At 34.9% G+C, this 19,037-nt stretch overlaps 1 protein-coding gene across 5 annotated transcripts; it reads right to left on the bottom strand.

Moving 5' to 3' along the window:
• Positions 1-104: 104 nt before the first annotated feature.
• LOC6649639 (signal transducer and transcription activator) lies at positions 105-18,087 on the bottom strand. Of its 5 annotated transcripts, none has more exons than XM_023179790.2 (8): positions 7,508-7,902; positions 6,266-7,344; positions 5,705-6,187; positions 5,363-5,632; positions 5,091-5,288; positions 4,887-5,031; positions 2,405-2,725; positions 105-1,565 (listed from the first exon to the last, which is right to left on the bottom strand). In XM_023179790.2, the coding sequence occupies exons 1-7, from the start codon at positions 7,630-7,632 to the stop codon at positions 2,662-2,664; spliced, it is 2,364 nt and encodes a 787-aa protein (XP_023035558.1). In that variant the 5' UTR covers positions 7,633-7,902; the 3' UTR covers positions 105-1,565; positions 2,405-2,661. The 5 variants fall into 5 exon arrangements, with proteins under 5 accessions (XP_023035558.1, XP_023035559.1, XP_015032561.1 ...); XM_023179791.2 differs by having other exon boundaries at positions 105-1,104; XM_015177075.3 differs by lacking the exons at positions 105-1,565; positions 7,508-7,902 and adding exons at positions 3,889-4,178; positions 18,016-18,087 and having other exon boundaries at positions 2,664-2,725.
• Between the last annotated feature and the right edge of the window lie 950 nt (positions 18,088-19,037).

The raw sequence follows: 19,037 nt of genomic DNA, 5'->3' as shown, positions 1-19,037 counted from the left end.
TTTGCTTTACAAAAATCCATTGTTCCATATAGTCAATTGTTCTATTATGTATTTCAAACAGTTTAAAGATCAATTTACTACGTATTCATTGAATAAAAAAGAAATTTCATATTTTAGTTGCTTTTACATTCAAAATCTTTATTGGCCATTTTGACAAGAATAGTTCTATAGTTTATTCCCCTCTTACTTTCTTACATACATTTGCAGTATATAATTCAAATATATATATATATATATATATAGATGTGTAAACATTTAAATACATACATTCAGCCATTCTCAATATCATCTTCTCTTCGTGTCTCTATGTGTGTATGTGTGTGTGTGTGTGTGTGTAAAAATGGGAATGTGTCCATAAAAGTTCTTTATAAGTAAAACATTCACATAAAATGACATTACGTACACACATTGAGTGTTTCTTTTTGTTTTTCGAATATTCGTAAATAAGATGGTTCGGTTTTGTGTTTCGTTATCCATTTGCTTCGTTTTTGTGTGTTTGTTTTTCAAATGTTTAATGATTTATTTTTGTTTTTCTTTTGTGTTGGTGGTTATTATGTACTTAGATTTTATAAAATTCTAAAAGTTTCACGTTACAAGCTCTTAAGTGTATACAAAAAATAGTTTTGTAGTTGATATTATCAATAGTATTTTCTGTGCTTCGTTAAATGACTAAAGGCAAAAACGTATATATTTATATATACATAATACATATATATATATTTTATATTAATATTGACCATATTGAACGCATTTGTAATGCTGTGCAAAACAACGTTGCCTTGAATCAAACAAAAAAGGGAAATTTACATACATATATTAATAAGATTTACGCATTTTCAGCATGGAAGCAATAATTAAAAAAAAAAAAAACGAGGATTCACATTTTGATTTCTTATTTTTCGTTTTTTGTTTTGTTTTTTTTTTTGTTTGTTTTGTTTTACTTTTTACATAAAGCATTTCACACATTATATAGAAATACATTAAAAATAATAATAGTAACTAAAATTATCAGAATTTAAACTGAAACCATTCATCGCTTTGCTGCTTTTCGTTTCATTCGCTCTTAATTTCACTTAACCATGAATCGTACGTACATACACATATCTAAAAGTAAGTTCAATTAAAATTAAAATAAAAATCAAAAAATTTAGATTCAACAAATAATATGTAACTACTAAAAACTGATATCCTTGTCAATTAGTTAAGTAGATAAGATAATTAAAATTAAACCATGTTCAAGAACAATGGCGAACAAAAAGATTTGAATCGATATACAGAAACATTTCAAAAGTTTACACATTTTACAAAAGAAATTCTATAAAAACAAAAAAAAAGAAATATGAAAATATTTTAATGCACAGTTCAGACATACATTCTAAAATAGTTCTAATAGTTCAGAGGGCATGTGCTGAGGGGGGTTTGGAGTGCGGATATGATGTGGCTAGTTAGGTGTGTGTTTTGTGTGTGTGTGTGTGTGTGTTGTTGTTGTTGTTTTCAAGTCAAACAATTAATTGCATGCATTGCTTAAGTTGTAGTTGTTGTTTTTGTATGGCGTTTCACAAATGCTGCAAGAATAAATAGAACAGAATAATTAGTAAACAAATAAAATACACAAAAATCAAAGATCCACGCGCCTAACACTAATAAATACTTTAAATACTTTGCAGATAGTATTACAAAACAAATAAAATCAATGTACAGACACAGATAATTATAAGCTCAGTTAAATCGGACAACATTTAGTTTTAGATCGTTAGCGAACAAATGAAAAGCCTTAATAAGATATCAGCAGTTCAAGATTTGAAAAAACTGCAAGAATATTGTTTATTTTCGATAAACTGAAGTCAGTTTTCGAGTTAGTTATCAAGTATACATATAGTAACATTTAAACATTAATTTCAAAAATATTTTACATTAACTTTATTAGCTTTGTTTTTAGTTTTAATTGTAATATATGTTTATATGTATATATCTGTGTATGTAAATATGAATTGTTTTTTTGTGTAAATTCGTAATTATTCCATGTCCTGTTTTAATTTCTTTGCCTAGTCTTATGACTGCAATAGTCCCTAACTTGAAACCGAATCGATAGTTGGTATTATCTATCGCATTCTTGTGTCATTTACCCGTTAAAAAAAAACACACATTTATATATAACTATGCATTATAACATTTAACAAATGTGCACAATAATGTGTTGTATATATATATATATATTTAGATATGATCAATAGGTTATACTTTTCAAGAATATCTCGCTCTTGTAACTTTCGTGAGAGATCACAACCAAAAGTAGTTTTATTTAAGCTAATTGATTTAAAGTTTTAATATTTGTACTACGATTTACAATAAACAGACAAAAGAAAAAACTAATTATAACAAGATGAACAAAATAAATACATACCAAAGAAAACATGCCACAACATCATGATGTATATATCCAAAACATTCTTAAAAAAACATTGAATAAAAACATTTTCGGGATTAATTTTAAAATGATGATCCACAAAAAGTCTCGTTGCTCTAACATCCATGGTAGCGGCACTCCATTAATTGTTTATATCGTAGTTGTTTATACATAAAATTCTTTGTATATATATATAGATTATACATATATATCTATTCATATATTGGATATATATAATATATATGCTTCATAGTTTATATAGTATAGTCAAAGTTCTGCATCGCATCAAAGTCCGCCATGGCAAAATCATTATTACCACTAAATTGAGAAAAATGGGGGAAATTAAAAATAAATTAATACAAAATAATAAAAACTAGTAAGGCAAATTTTATCATGCATATGTATGAGGGGGGATTATACAATGTTTAAGAGAGAGAGGGAGAGTAGGGGTTTGGAAATGTAGTCGTCATATGAAAGATTAGGCCTTGAGCAGGTTAAAAGATGTTGCGAGATGTAAGCGAAAACTTGAATCGAAATCCTAACATTCATAGAGCGTATGTGCTACATGTAAATTCGTATATATATTTAACACTAAATTGACTTTTAATTAACATCAATAAATACAACAACAAACAATTAAACAAACAAACAAACAGACAATTCACCAACAAACAAGAAGAGAAAATTGCATGCAACACTTTTGTTTATATTCATTTTTGTTAAATATTCATTTTCTTTCAATAATTTGTTTAACATTTTGGATTTTCGTCATTTGTATTATTATTAATTGCGTTTGAAGCTCGTCGAATGCAGTTGCAACCATTGGAAATTCTTTTCTTGTTGCCTAGATGTTGTTAATTTTGTCTTATAGGTGCATGATGGTGCTATTCTGTAGGCTGCTTGCGTTAGAAAATTGCAAAAAATAATAATAATAGAAGAGAAATATAAAGGGAGAGTTTGGAAAATCAGTGAAAAATAGTTAGCAAAGTCATTGATTGCAATTTAATGTTGTTAAGTAATTTGCTGCAGCTGAAAAATTTAATTAGATGGCAATACTTTGAAATAATTTAAATAATAAAAAAAAAATACAAATAAATAGGTTTGCATATAAATAGAAAATCGAACAAAGAAAATACATTTAAGACCTCTAAATTGTTTTGTATGTATAATATCATCATCCATGTAGATTTTTACACTGATTGAAAGCTGATTTTGAGTTAGTTAAAACCAATAATGAAAGAGAGAGGCTAATGAAGTGGCATGAAGTGTGTGCGTAGTGAGTAGGCGGCGAAGGGACAATGAAAGATGAACGCGGGAAAATTGATTTTCGTATTCGTTTTTGTTGTAGCAGGTGGGAGAGAAAGAGAGAGTGGAGGGTGGAGCAATATGTTAGGAACTGCAATCGCATTGAAATGCTTTTGGTTTCGATGATTTTTGATGCATGGTGGCACATAATCATAAATTTTTGTTTATAATAATACCTCACGGTAAGCAGGAAAGATAATAAAAAGATAACCCAGAAGTTGGTACTCTCTACAATGGCACATTTAAAGGCGATGGCATGGCATACGACGCTGGACTGGAGCAATATGTGTCAAAGACTGTTAATATAGTATCACTGATCTGATCCAGTATGGGATGGCCTGGTGGTGTGCTTTCAACTAAAAGCTTTATCTCATTCGCCATTTGACTATCATCGGAATCAGAGTCATCCATCACACTGGGTGAGTGGGCATCGAATGTGCCCGAGGGATCAAACGTCAGTGGTGAACTGTTTAATCGCCAACCGCCAACCACCAACCACACCAACAACGACGACCACCACAAACACCACCACGCGCAGAGTTACCAAAATCAAAGAGAGACGAGAGGTAAATGAAAATAAACAACAAAGAAGAGAGTGTAAATTTTGGGCACGGTTAAATACACAAAAAGGAAATGGTAGAAAAAACCATGAAACCATAAAATAAATAACAAAAATTAGCCGCTGCAAAAATTTCTAAAATATTTTTTATTAACTGCTAAACATGACTTGGCTTAAGCTTGAGCAATTCATCAGTCATCGGATGAACAACACATTAACGACAACAACAAATGGGTTAGTCAGTTGGGGAAACTTTGTGCTCCTCCGCATGGTTGTTTTTGATGTTTCTTTAAAAATTTCATTGTTTTTTTTTTTAGTTCAAAGTATTGCAATCAAATTAAAATTTTTCCATATTTGTTTTTTAGCCTTTTTTTGTGGGTTTTCGAAAAAAAACAAGCAACAGAAATAATAAAGTAAGAGAAAGGTATTCAAGTTAGATAAATAAACTTTCTGCCAGGTCATCATCTCAAGATTTAGTTCAGGCTTATCAACAAAATAGGAGAAAATTAATATAAAAATTAAATACAAAAGGATTTATTGTTGTTTTTTTTTTTTAGTGGATGGAAAGGGGAGATTAGGAGAGAGTTAGGTGGAACAACATGCTGCTAAACTTACTTTCCCATCCCAGTCATGTCGTTCTGCGGCGGTGATTGCATTGGATGATGAGGTGTTCCGGCAATCGAACCATTCTCTCCACCAGCGGCACGCACCTGAACGCGTATCGTGCTGGGCACATAGCCATCGGGTCTCGGTGCTGGTTCTATAGTAAAACAACTAGATTAATAGTTGAACTTATTTGAAATTCAAGTCTTTTCATACCAACTCGCGGTGTATAGAATTCACCAAATGCGATATCACGCTCTAGGGGCAACACATTGATGTCTGTCGGATGCAGGTAACGCAGGTCCAAGTCTCGTATACGATCGGCCAAATTAATAATATGGAAATCTTTGGATGTCCATGGCTTTAGCATGACAACCACACCATATTCATTAACATAGGCAATAGATACGGCACCTGTTAAAGGGTAAAAAAATGATTAATAGAACCCTCTCTCTCTCTCTCTTTATATGTTTATTTGTAGTTTTTACCCAATTCACTGTCGGAGAAGCGAACCAAAAATGTGCCTATTCCTGTTGTGGCACGCATTAGATCATCCTGTGCTTTAGCCTTGCTAATAAAACCGGTAATGCGACCCGCCTTCCACATGCCCAGCAAATGGTCTTTGGTGAGTTTCATAATGGCATAGAACCATTCCCAAAAAGTGAATGCACGATCTGGCAGAGGCTCTTTACAAAAGTGATTCCACGAAATGCAATCATTTCGTTCTCCGCTAATATTATCGCGCTGAAGTTTTTCAACTAGAAAAGCAGCAAAAGAAATGTTTAATTAGTATTGAATGACAAGAAAATAAATCGATCTAATCGACTTACAAAGAAATTCCAAATTCTCGGATGTCAGCGGTCGTTGTGTGGAGGAACCAAATTTAATATTGAGGGCTATAGAGAGCTGACACCATGTCACACGATCGGTGACCACAAACGGATCACGTACAATATCTGCGAATGCATTATCCCAGGTGATGGTGGCCCAGGATTGTGGCTCCTGATTTCCATGCACGATAACAACCACGGGCAGCGATAGAGTCCACACGCGTATCTGATAGCTATCAACTGTGGTTGTAGCATAGAAAAAGAGTGCAAACTTTTCATCCATCACACTTTCGGTGCCCTTTTTTTCGGCCCGTTTGATTTTCTTAAGCTGCATATTTCTAAAACTGGCGGAGAATATTTGATTCTGCTGATATTCCATGGTACTGGAGCAGTTTTGTATTTCGCCAGACGATTGATTCGACATGCTATTGTTAATCACATCCATATGTGATCCACGAGTGACAAAACGTTGGGCTTGTTGCTCTAGAGAGGAGAGATACAGAGAGAGAGAGAGAGAGAGATCAGTTGTTTATAGACTTTAGTTTGCCTGATTACACCTACCTGACATGATGATGCACTCAACCGTTGGTGGATTATTGTGTATGCCCAGCTGGGAGCCAATTAGCCAACGTACCGAAGATGCAAAACGTGTATTCGTCTTCATCACCTGTGGCGGCTGCTTATCAACAATAAAAGCCGAACAGACCAAATTCTTTTGAGCCACCTGTATTGTCTCCATGAAAATTTTTAGCTCTTGATCTTCTTCCATCATTCGGACCTGCTTGACTGCCTCCAATAGCAGGCACACAAACGATTCCAAGATACCGAAACAACGCTGAATTTCGTCAAGCATATTCTCATTGAAGGATGCCCCATTGCCGGCCTGAGCTTGCTGGCGACGCCAATTTTTTAACTCTGTTACGGCCATTTCCTGCAGAGCCTCGTAATACATAAAACTGCGACGCAAATGGCAAACAATATTTGCCTTCTGCTCAATCACACTACGCATTAGATCGGCTTTCTGTGCACCTGTCACCTGGATCATGCACTCATAGGTGTGTACCATCATTTTCAGGGGATTGCCAATGCTAGAGAAGTCGTTATATGCCTGCATGATCTGTTGATGTAAATCATAGAGTTCCATTTTAACGACACCCATGCCCACAGCCGGGGCGGGAGTAGCATTATGGCCCATAACAACACCACCACCACCGCCGCCGCCCATTGATGGAGTGGCTGCACCGGGACCGACAACTGGGACACCACCAGCGACAAAACCTCCGCCGCCATTGCTACTGCTGTCCATTAGTTGACTGCCATCGTTGATAAAGCCAGCAGCAGCAGCCATAGCCGCTGGATTATTCATATTGTAGGGATTCAGCGGCATCGATTGACCCCCAGTGGCCGCCACGCTTTGTTCGGTCACGAATTGCAGTTCCTTTTGCAATCCGCTACGCAGATGTGTATACAGCTCAAGGGCTGGGGTACGCTGAATGAGGGCACAAAGCTCGACCACACGATACTTTAAGTTCTGATCGGTGGCTGTGCGTGTTGACAAAAGTTTTTGTTGCAGATCCTCGTTGAATTTGAGCGCAATGCGTTCAAGTTGTTCCGTTGAATTTGGTGTGATTTGCTCGGACCTGGGGGGAAGGAGAAGGAAAATTCCATAATATTAATTAAATGAAATAAAAAACGATTAAAATAAGAAATTAGACATTCATTCTATCAACTACAAATAGTGTTAAAGTTCCTGACAACATCATTCGCTCGCTCTCCCCCCCAATGCGACAGTTAGCTACTCACATTATGCGATCTTCGATCCAGGGCGCCAAGCAGAGTCGAAGGTCAAACAGACCCTTCTCATCGTAATAAGCCGCCATGCGTTGCTCACAGTCCGCATGGCTGGAAATGCGTTTCCAAAGGCTCATGCTCTATGTGGTTGTGTGCGTATTATGAATGCAATTGAATGACTTGGTGTTTGTAAGTGTGTGTGTGGGTTCTTATTTGAAAAGGTTTAATGGCTTTAAGCGTTTTATTTTGTGATTTATTTTGGCTTTAGCTGAGGCTGATGAGGATTAGACTGGACTGCTCTTAACCTCACCCAAGGTCCATCTGACTTCCACAAGCAAATGAGTTTGATTCGTCCATAAAATGTGCAGTTGGTTTTTGTTTCTCTATGTTATTGTTTGTTTATGATATATATTTTGTTTTTTTTTTTTTTGGTAACTTGATGACTTTGATGACTATAAATAAAACATAACACAAAAAAAAGCATATATTTATATATGTATGAATGAATAAGAGTAGGATTGCATGGTTATGATTATGAATATGGGGAATAGATTACAACTAAAGCGCTTAATGTCACACATTATTCTTGAATGTTTCGATTCATTGACCACACATTAAATTAAATCAAGTCACTTAAATAAAGAACCACTTGGGCATCGTTTTTGATCGATTTAGAGCTGAAATACTTGTTGTCAGAATACTCATCCCATAAGAGCTTGCTCTGAGCGAATATAGTCAAATATATGAATACATTTAATAGCCATAACAAAAGCAAGAACGAAAAGGAAAAAAACGTATGGCTTATGGTAAACAAACAAACTAAATACAAACAACTAACACGCAAGTGAGAAAATAAACATGAAAAGCGAAACGAAGGGAAACTTCGCTCTAGGCACTGGCTCGTGTAGACACAACAACCCACCAAATCGAGCGACCGGCTGTCGACAGGTGTGAAAATTTATTGCACAAATCCAATTGCACAGCTGAATACGAGTCGAAGTTAAAAGCCATGTCAAAAATAAAGCGCTGATAAGACCAGCAACTCTAGACCAGGCCTCTCCACTTCAGGCCAGACCAGTCCCGACCATGTCCCGACAGCTCAGTGTATAGTTGTCGCCAAAACGTGACCGTAAAAACCAAACAAGAACCTAGAACCGAACCCAAATACACTTTCAATACTCGGTTTGTTTGCTTTTGTGGTCGATACGCTAATTTTTACGTATTTCTTTAGAAAAATAGAAACGAACAACAGCAGCAAGCAGCAGCGGCAGGCAGCATCAGAAAGACGCTCGCTCACGTAGCAAATATGAATGGGCCCCACACACAACACAACACACACACACACACACAAAAAGACGACGACAACACAAAAAATGCTTCTTTATAAAATGAACAAGACAAACCAGTCCAGAGGGCTAGCAAAGAAATTAGATAAGGATCTAATGACTGGAAACATACAACAACACACACACACACAAAATGCAGCTAAAATCAAACAAAGGGACAACTTGTAGTTTTTAAATATACCCTAATCTAAATACGACTTTCAGGATACCCTCAAAAAGCGGAGGGGGATCTGAATATAGATTTTTATGAGTAAATCAGTCTTGGATATCGAAATTTAAGAGGTAAAATATTCTCCAGGAATAGAAAATTTACCTCATTTCCCTTTCGTCGGGAAGATAACTTTTCTTCGCTTCAAAAACCTAAATTCTATGATTGATAATGATGAATCTTCAGATTGGTAGAGGATATTGGTCTATCTTGTTATTCAAATTTTTCAACGATCTACTGAAATTCAATTCTAATTCAAATACTTGAAACAAAATATATAAATATACCCTTTTATCCTGCTTATACAGGGTATTAGAGAAAAGAGAGAAAGACAAAAAGAAGAATAAGAAAAGATTATACAAGAAACAGGTCGCGGATTTTTGGTACCTGCCTCAGGAACCAAAATCGGATGTGCGGCTCACTAACAACAAAGTCAACGGCAAGGCAACGGTGTATCAGAAGGGAGAGAGTAGTCCAAAAGATTTTGGGACTCTTTTTCGACTCGTTTTCGACCAAGTTTCTTCTTCTTTGCTGCTGCCTGCAAAGTAGTTCAAGGTTTTTCTATTTCTCCTTGTACATTGGTTAGTCAAAGTTGAAAAGACCAACTTTTCTTTTAACTCACTTTACCGAATGCGTCTTGTGGTTAGAAGTTTTTGTTGTCAAGCCAACTGACTTCATTATGCTTGTAATTTATAAAAGTTTTCCAGCATAATTCGCCATCATTTGACCTTAAACGCAGCTAAAGGGAAATGGAAAACCATCTACCAAGGACGTTGTAAAATTTTCCTCAGTTTATAATTGCCTTGTTTATTTATCATCATCGTATCGATTATCATTTGAATTAAACAGAATTTTCTCTGTATGCTCTATTTGGTATTTGAGATGATTAAATATGAGAGGTGGAAAAAATAAACAAAGAATGCAACCATAAGGAGACCAAACAAGAAATCTTTCCAAAAGAAAGAGAGGCGTCTGAAATATTGAGTTTAGTTTAATATTCTTTTGTCTTTTGTGTTTGCATTCCCCGATTGCATGAGATGTCTTTGGTTTACCTGTATATTTGATCTATATCTATTTAAACGTAGAGCCTTCTTTACCGTTAAATAATTGAACGACAACTAAGGTAAGCAACCGTTAGCTTCTTAGCTTTTATATACCTTGCAAACAAAATTTGACTATTTGTGATAAGACAAAACTTGTTAAAAATGGCATAGTAAATTTTCCCCCGCTTTCATTTTTTTCTTGATTTGAATAAATTACAATGAAATTGGAATTATTATTTTGAAATTGTTAAAACAATTGAAATTTTACTTGGAAACCACTATAAAAATTGATAAGGTGAAAATTGTTCGATGAATCAGTTGCCAATAAAATTGATTATGCGTATCAAATTAGTTGGAATATCAGTTAAAGTAACTTGCTTTTATTATTTTTAGCCCAGATAGCGCCAAGGCAACTGGCAGAGTTAGAACTCGACACAAAATTTAGTTCAGTTTCAATAGAATTTTTGTTTGTGACACGTGAAATGAAAAAAAATGCAAAATAAACTAATTTGTGCTACAAAAGAATGAAAAAAACAACGAAATAAATTCACTAATGGCAAAGCTATGCAAATGTTGACCACGTTAAGAGCTGGCTAACATATAATTAAGTGTAATAAAACCAACTAAGCCAAAACCATAATTAAAAGTGGCCCTTTTTCATTATGAATGTCATTGTTTGGTAGACATAATGCGATGGTGATGATGATGGTGGCGATGTGTTCCAAGTCTATTATCACAAATTCCCAGGTGTCATTCCGGAAAAACGACACAAAAAAACTGTTTAAGTGCTACCAAGCTAATCAGTCCAATGAGACTCATCAGACAATGAGACTCGAGGACTAAACAAATAGCAAACTAGAGAGATCCAGAGATAGCTTTGGCCTTGTGTACCCTTCGTACTTACTTTTTAGTTAAATAGAACTGTATTAACTTAAACTGCTGAGCAAAAGTTCATTAATTCTAGTCTAGGTAAGGCCCTTTGGCTATGCATTATATGGCAAACAGATTTCAATTTGTTAAACCACTTTTTTTTGCATTTTCTATAAACGGCAAAGCATGCTCTCTTTTATCGATTTCAAAACAAATCCATTCATTGTGTGTTTTGTGGCTTTTACTATGTATAATAACGATTGCATTAGTCACAGTCACTCCGATTAAGTACCCCTTTGTTTGGATTTTAAGCTTAATTTTGAATTACTTAATTAAAGTTTGAACTTACAACAAGATTATTGGCCCAAATTGAGTCAAAAAAATCCCCTTAACAAACAAAAATGTGTTTTCTTGCAAATTTTCATTAGAGTCGTCTATGGTAAACCACAAAAATGTTATACACTTTCGTTCATTGATCATCAACAGCTAAAACCACAATAATAAATGATACGAAAAATCAACAAATTCATAGTGCAAAGAAAAGGCAATGAAAAGAAGTGATATTAGTGAGGTGACGGTGAGTATACCTTGACGATGGAGGCGACGTCGACGACGACGACGACAACAATGACGGTGATAAAACCTTAGCTAAGTTGGGACAGGGACGGACGGAATCACAGAGTGAGTGGAGTGGAGTGGAGTGCGATAACCGGTAGTTGTGAATGTGTGTATGGTTGGCGGCAATACACAGAAAGAAGACTTGCCGCCGCCCGCCCTCCAATAGACGACGACGACGCACACTGCTGTCGATTTTTATAACTTCAATAGAATGTCTAGATGTATGGGTGCTTTTATGCACATATGTTTGTGCCATGATAGTGGAGACCAGACAAATTGGTGGGGCGGAGGGCGCGAGGGCGGGCGGGTGTAGCGGATCAGAGGGTCTATTTGTTTAGTGCAACGAGCGTCAAATAATAATCCTCCTCCTATTCAAAGGTAGACATTATTATTTATAGATAGCCGTAAAGCTGATATGAATAAGAAATATTTACAGACCCAAGACACCCTCTCTTTCTCGCTCTCTCTCTTTCTAGTTTCAGTTTTCTTTAGGGGGGCTAAAAACGTGTCTACACACACACACACACGCACACACACAGTCAATAAATAAACATGAATGTATACAGTGTATCGTCAAGCCCAAACAAACTCGCGCATATGTAACGAAGCTTTTTAAAAATTTATAAATTCGATATATAAAATAAAAACATTTTAAAGATGCAAAAAAAAAAAATCAACTTTATTTTGCATTGACGTAAAAGCGTTTTTCAGGCGAAAATGATATTTCCAAGAAATTTTAAATAGCTTTAAGACTTTTAACAATTGCTATTGATAGCCTGATATTTATATAGAGAGTTGATAATTGTGTTTGGCTTTTGTTTTTTGTGGATTATGGAAAAGAATAATTAAAATCGGGAGAAAGTATTTTTCTTCTATTTCGAAAACTTAGAAATTCTGGCTTCTCTGCAACACTTTTCTGGAGGGGTAAGCCCTTGATTATAAAGGTAATAAACTAAGAGTAGTAAAAAGTTTAGGAAAAGTTAACTTTCTGATACACGCCCATCACTTGTTTAGCAATACTAGAAAGGCTCTTAAAGGAATCTTGGCTTTGAAGTGGCTTACAAAATCCGTTTCTTCTATAGTCAATATGCAGTCTACCCTACTTTTAGCTTAGTTCCAATGTTTTTCGGCTATCTTTTTGTGTCTGCGCCACATTGTCTCTCACTCAGTCTTTCTTCATTTCCTATAGACGACCTTGAGCAGCAACAAATGCGGCGGCGCTTGCTCTATTTTAGCCCAACAAGAAAAACCTGTGGCAAATCTAACCTTGAAATGCAAAAACAAAGAAAGTAGTGAAAATGCAACTTTGCAAACTGGTTAGACAACTTTTAATTTCCATGGAAAGGGGGAGAGGTAATAAACGTTAAACTAAGTCAATGCAAAACTGGGAAAAACCAAAGTGCAATTATTAGCAATTTTTTCCTTTTGCCTTAGCTTAGATGCAATATGCAAATTTTGCATATTCAAACGTTTGCCAGCTGCTGCGACTGCGGCAGCTGCTGCTGTCCGCCCCCGCAAATAACAAAAAATATTGTCCAATTGCATTTTTGTTGTTTATATTTTATTTCAATTTTATGAATAACACACACTTGGCCCAGAGAAGGAGAGAGATAGAGAGATTACAATTTCAAGATGACTCAACTGGAGGGTGATAAGATTTAAAACTAAACAAAATTCCACTCACAATATACATACAAGTGTGTGTGTGTGTGTGTGTGTGTGTGTGTATACGCATCTGAAGATACATTTGCCTCGCGTGATCTAATTCAAATTTGTAGATTTTGCAATTTCTTAAAAAAACTTATCTTGCCCTACTGACGAGAGCGCAAAATAAGCCAAAAGATAAACAAGATAGAATGACAAACTTTTGGCGCACAAGAAGATGCAGATAGATCTGAAAGATTTAGAGATTCACGTTATTGTTATAAGCGGAAAGTTTTACAGCTGCAGTAACTGATAACTAATTTCTTGAGGTACATTTCGGTTTAGTTCGAAGAAATGCTAAGGCAAAGAGAATATCTTATCTTTGCCTTCTTGGTAGTAACGGTTTCTCCCAGAGGTAGGCAGGCTTATTTAAACGAGTTATTAACTTGATTAACTGTGCTACAATATAATTAACAATATGACTTTAAATGAATTGTAAAGGGGTTATCTTCTAAGCAATAGCAAATCGTTTTGTTTAAATAAAAGGAATTTAAAATTTATAGAGTGAACCCAAACAATTATTTAAAAGCCTTTAAATACACATTGTTCTTAGGAAAACGAATATTTGATGTCTCTTCGGTCTGACTTTAGTATAAAAATTTGTATAATATGCATATTGCAATAAAAGATTATCTCTCAATATTTGAAATATTTGAATTTTTATTTAGGACTTGATGATATACAAAGCTTAATCTATTTGTCAGCTATAAAATGCTCAGTAAAGGAAATAAATTTAAAAGCATCTTGTAGACGCTTAATGAACAACACGCTCCAGATGTCTGATCGTGTGCGGGCGTATACATATACATACAAAGATCCTATGGGTATGTATATGTGTATACACTGATATGAGAAAAGCAAAGTCAACAGAAAAGCCAACTGAATATGGCATTAAACAAACAACAAGAAGTAACCTTTTGTTGTTACGATACTTTGTAATAATCTTGGTATCTCATACATACATATATTCAGAACGGTTTAGAATGTGTTAAAAAAAGGAATCCAATTTTATTCTAAATGTATGATAAAGAAGGATGTATATGCCCTTTATCTCTATTTAAATAAAGGGTATTCAATGTTCAGATGAGCAACAACGTTTAAATGATTACTTAAATAACTTTTGGCGGCCGGCAACAATAGGAGAGAGAGCAAACAAGAGAGAGAGAGAGAGAGAGCGGCCAGAACTAACACACAGAGTGCAAAAACAAATACCTCAAACCGACACAGACTGTTTAATTGTATTAGTGTGTGAAAGAAAGAGAAGCCCTATGTTTGTGTTCATGTATGTATGTATGCATCGGTGTATGTTTGTTGCCTATAAAAAAAATTAAACAAAAAAAAAAACTAAAGCTAAAAAATAAAACAACAAACCAAGCAAAAAAAAACAATAAAAAGGCAAAGTTGGAGCAGAAACCTAGCACTGCACACACAACAAAAAGATACACACACACACACACACACACACAAGCATGCACAGGGGGTCCCATTGGGGCCAACTCCAAGCAAAAGAACAACACACACACACACACAAACAAACCTAAACAGCTACAACAAATGTTAGACCATATTTTTAAATAAGCATACACTCAACAAAAAAGAGTTAATCAAAACCAAAAAGAAATCTAATAATGAGATCTAAAATGAGTTACTGAATACAGTAAAGCAACCTAAGCTTAGTTTAACTCTAATTTGATAAAATTCATAAATTTCGTCGACAAATTAGTGCTGAAATTTAGTTTATTTACGGTTTATCAGCAGTTTATATATTTGCAAACAATTATCGCCTTTTAAGTACATAATTGGGGGAAAACAAAAACAATGGGCTAACTCTGTTTATGATAACATATTAAGTTATTTCCTAAAATAATTCATTATACATTATACTTCATTATATATCATTTCTATTAAAACCATTCTTGAATTCAAACATTTTCATTGCGTGGGCGAAAGGCTCCACCCAGCACTTTCCTTTCAGGTTGAACCTTTTACAAAATTACAGGCCATTGTTGAAATAATGTAAGCCATTTATACGGCAAAAGGATTAAACGCTCTCCTTAGCAGGAATATAAAGAAAGTCTATTCATTATATTTAACGATATTGTTTGTATAATTGGGGCTAAATATGTGTGAAATATATAACCTCAAAAGTAGAATTATTAAACAAGTTGTATGTGATATAATCATAACTTTTTAAATCACTTTACACCCCTGTATTTCAAAGTCCTTTATAAGGAATAAAAAGCTCTATAGAAAATGTTCTACGTTTCCCATTTGTTTGACTACGATTAAAGCCAAATATGTAACAAATTTATTTACTTTATTATTAAGTAAACAATGGAAATTAAAGAACAGTTTGGGTGATATAATCCTAACTGTTGGTGTCGCTTGTCGTGCCACCCTTATCGGCATAGCCATAAACATATAGAAATGGCATTTCCGACTAAATAAAATTTAAGAAACACATTTTTTAATAAACAATTTACTAAAATTACTTATACCAACATGTTTTTGGAACTTATTAGTTATAATAAGTACATATGTATGTATGTATATGTATGTATGTTTGTATATGTATTTCGTATTGATCAGCAGTACTTGAAGGCTATTGAATTGAAAAGTTTACACAGTTAGCAGATTTTGGATTACAAAATTTCCTAGAATTATGGCACAGAAGGCAGACACAAACAATCAAGATTGGCGACTGACTGTGTCGGTTTCAATCAGCGCGATAAAAATAATACCTACTAATAATATAATATGGCAAAAGTATATACATATTTATTGTTTATAAATATTTATTTGTCGAGTTTGGACTGCCTTTGTTCACAAAAGGGGGTAACTTGTGCAGGTAACAACAACAACAACAACAATACTAAACGACATTCATATGAGTGATATGAAGAACGAGCGCTTCAAGACCAAAGAAAGGAAAAAAAAAAGTGGAGATAAAAAGAAAAAGTGTTGAGCGGGCAAGAATGAACGTTCGTTCTTTCGTTATTGTTGTTGTTGTTCTTCTTGTCGATCGCATTGGAAATCAAGTGAATATGAGAACGAACGACAGCGGGGCCAATAGACTCAGGGTCTAACGAGGAGTTGTTCTTGTCGTTGTTGTTTTTGCTGCTGAGGATGGTGTGGGGGTGGGTAAAGAATCAATTGCGGCGGCGGCGGCAGCTAATATACTCAATACAGAGAGCGAACGCGAGGTGCTGCTTCTTCTGCTGCTGTTGCAAACAAAAAAAGAATTTTTATATTCTTTTGTTTTTATGATTTTTCCAAGAATTAACTATACAACAACAACAACACATACGCCAAGAACAGTAAGAGAGAGGGAGAGGGAGAGGTAGATATGCCTGCGACACCGAAACCCGGCAAGAGAGTGCATGATACAAGCAACAGAAGATAGCGCATTGCGCAGGTCCGTTATTCAATTATTCTTGTGACGTCAGCATTGCACACACAGTGCTTATCAAGGATGTGAAGGTAGATCATGCCAATTGAAATTTATATACATAAATGCATATACACATAAGAATGTGTAAATTTTCTAGTATTTCTTCTAGGCAATGTTTGAATATGGTCCAATTGTTAAACGTTATCTTATGCCACACTTATCCATGTGCAGAACACATGCGTATGCATGCTTGTGTATGTGTGAGTATGGCAAAAACAATCTCAAGTGGAAACACATGATTTACTATTGGCCAGCCAGCCATCGGGAAAAACTTATAACAATAATAAAACGTAGAGAAAAACAAAACAAAAGAAAATTTGGAAATTTCTTTATGTTTCAAGATAAACATGTTTGCAGATAGAAAATTCTAGATGAAAATCCTGCGCCGCCGCGGTTGTTGTTGTGTACCCCAACACACTTGTGGGGTCCCGCCCACGCCCATGTCTTGACTGACTGACGGACGTGCCTGTTCCGCCCCCCTGTTCCTCCTTCTGTTGCTTGTTTTGCTTGTTGATTTTACCGTGCACTACACAAACAGCAAAAGGAACAAGAAAAAGGGAGAAAAAAAAACACAGTTGCCCGTGTTTTAGTCATTCCCAGGGCTCCTCCTACCCTTACCCTTTTTCGCCCACAAACATATATCTGTCTTTAGCGCTCTCCCTCGTCCTCCAACGCCCCCGTTTGTTCACAGTTTTCTATTTACCTTTACGTATATGTATACAAATATTCGGATACAAATGCCGTTTATTGTGATGGGTGTACGTGTATTTGTATTTTGCGGCTGCTGCTGCTTCGATATTTGGCGTTTTATTTTTAAATCGTCCGCACTCACATACATACACACACTTATAAGAACACAAATGCATACATATGTGTATTCTCAATACACTGAAAATTCACTCTCACCCACTCACTCTCACCAGCAAGATATGCTCACTTTTCTTATTTTTTTTTTTGTTTCTCTGTGTTTGTATTAAGGAAGCGACAAGAAATTGAATGAATGTTTGCATTCATTTACTTTTTGAGTGTTTGCCACTAAATTATAAAAAAAAAGAGTATTTCTAATCTTGCGAACCCAAGTCCACTCTCTTCGCTATTCCTTTTGCCAGTGTATTTTCCCTTTTTCTTTCTTGGTTTCTTGATCAAGTTTCTTTTGCGTTTCTGTTTTGATTAAATGCACTCTTACACATACACTTTCAAACACAAAAACGCACACATGTGTAATTATACAACTAAATGATTAATACATATGTATGTATAAATATTAACAATAAACGCACCTTTGACTTTTTTTTGTTTTGCAGATTCCCTTTTTCTCAAAGATTACGTATTTATTTCTTTTAATTTGCTTTTTTCACAACTCTCAGTTCATTTATTATTAAACACTTTCCGCGCTATTCAAAATCAATATCTCTTCTATTTCCGCGAGCAACAACTGTTGTCGAACACCCCCGCTCACCTGGAAAATGGAGATGGGAATAACATCGATAGATGGATGTGTTTTCATCGCTTTTATCGAGTGGGGTTACTACAAGAGAATTCCCATCCATAATTATAAAAAATGGCCACACTAAAGCAACAATCAACCAATCAGATTCAAGTTTGATTTACACCCAGCTAACATTCACCAGTAGAATAAAAGCCCCCATATTTATTTTTTCAGTGTAATAATTTAAAGTTACACTAACAAATCGAATGTTGAAAGAATTGTTATCAATGCAACAAGAAATTTGACCCTTTAGACTCGACAATAAAATTAATTAAAATTCGAATATTTGCAGAATAGAGTATATCAAAAGATTGCAATTGCTTTTATATTGGTGATTAATTGTACGATCGTTAATTTCTCATATTAGATAAGAACATTTTAGCTACAAAAGATAACGAAGTGATTGACTTTGATTTACTAAAGATATTTTTAACTACATATGAACATGTGAATGTTGTTTTGTTTTTGCAAATGAGATCCGTGCCATTTATATGTATGTAAAGATAAGGTTACTTCTGGTATTAGTGTTTGGAGCAACAATCTCTGATATATACAAGTTTACTACTCTTGCCAGTGGATGCAACAAGGGGCTTCCCGATCCAAATCACGTAGAAAAGCTTTCTTAAGAACTATCTTATCGAGACGGATAGTAATTTCAATTTTGATTAGAGAAACTACTGCATGAGTACTTTTTCAAGTCACTATGTCTACGCGGAATACATATCCGTATATACGGACACACACACACACACGAATACATGTGTTTAAAGGGGGCTTTGTATGCGAGACACCGCATAATTAAAAACAATTAAA

This window comes from Drosophila willistoni, chromosome 3R (assembly GCF_018902025.1).
Source record: "Drosophila willistoni isolate 14030-0811.24 chromosome 3R, UCI_dwil_1.1, whole genome shotgun sequence".
Classification (NCBI taxonomy): Eukaryota; Metazoa; Arthropoda; class Insecta; order Diptera; family Drosophilidae; genus Drosophila; species Drosophila willistoni.
The sequence above is the reverse complement of the archived record's forward strand: the minus strand, read 5'-3'. Positions and strand labels throughout refer to the sequence as shown.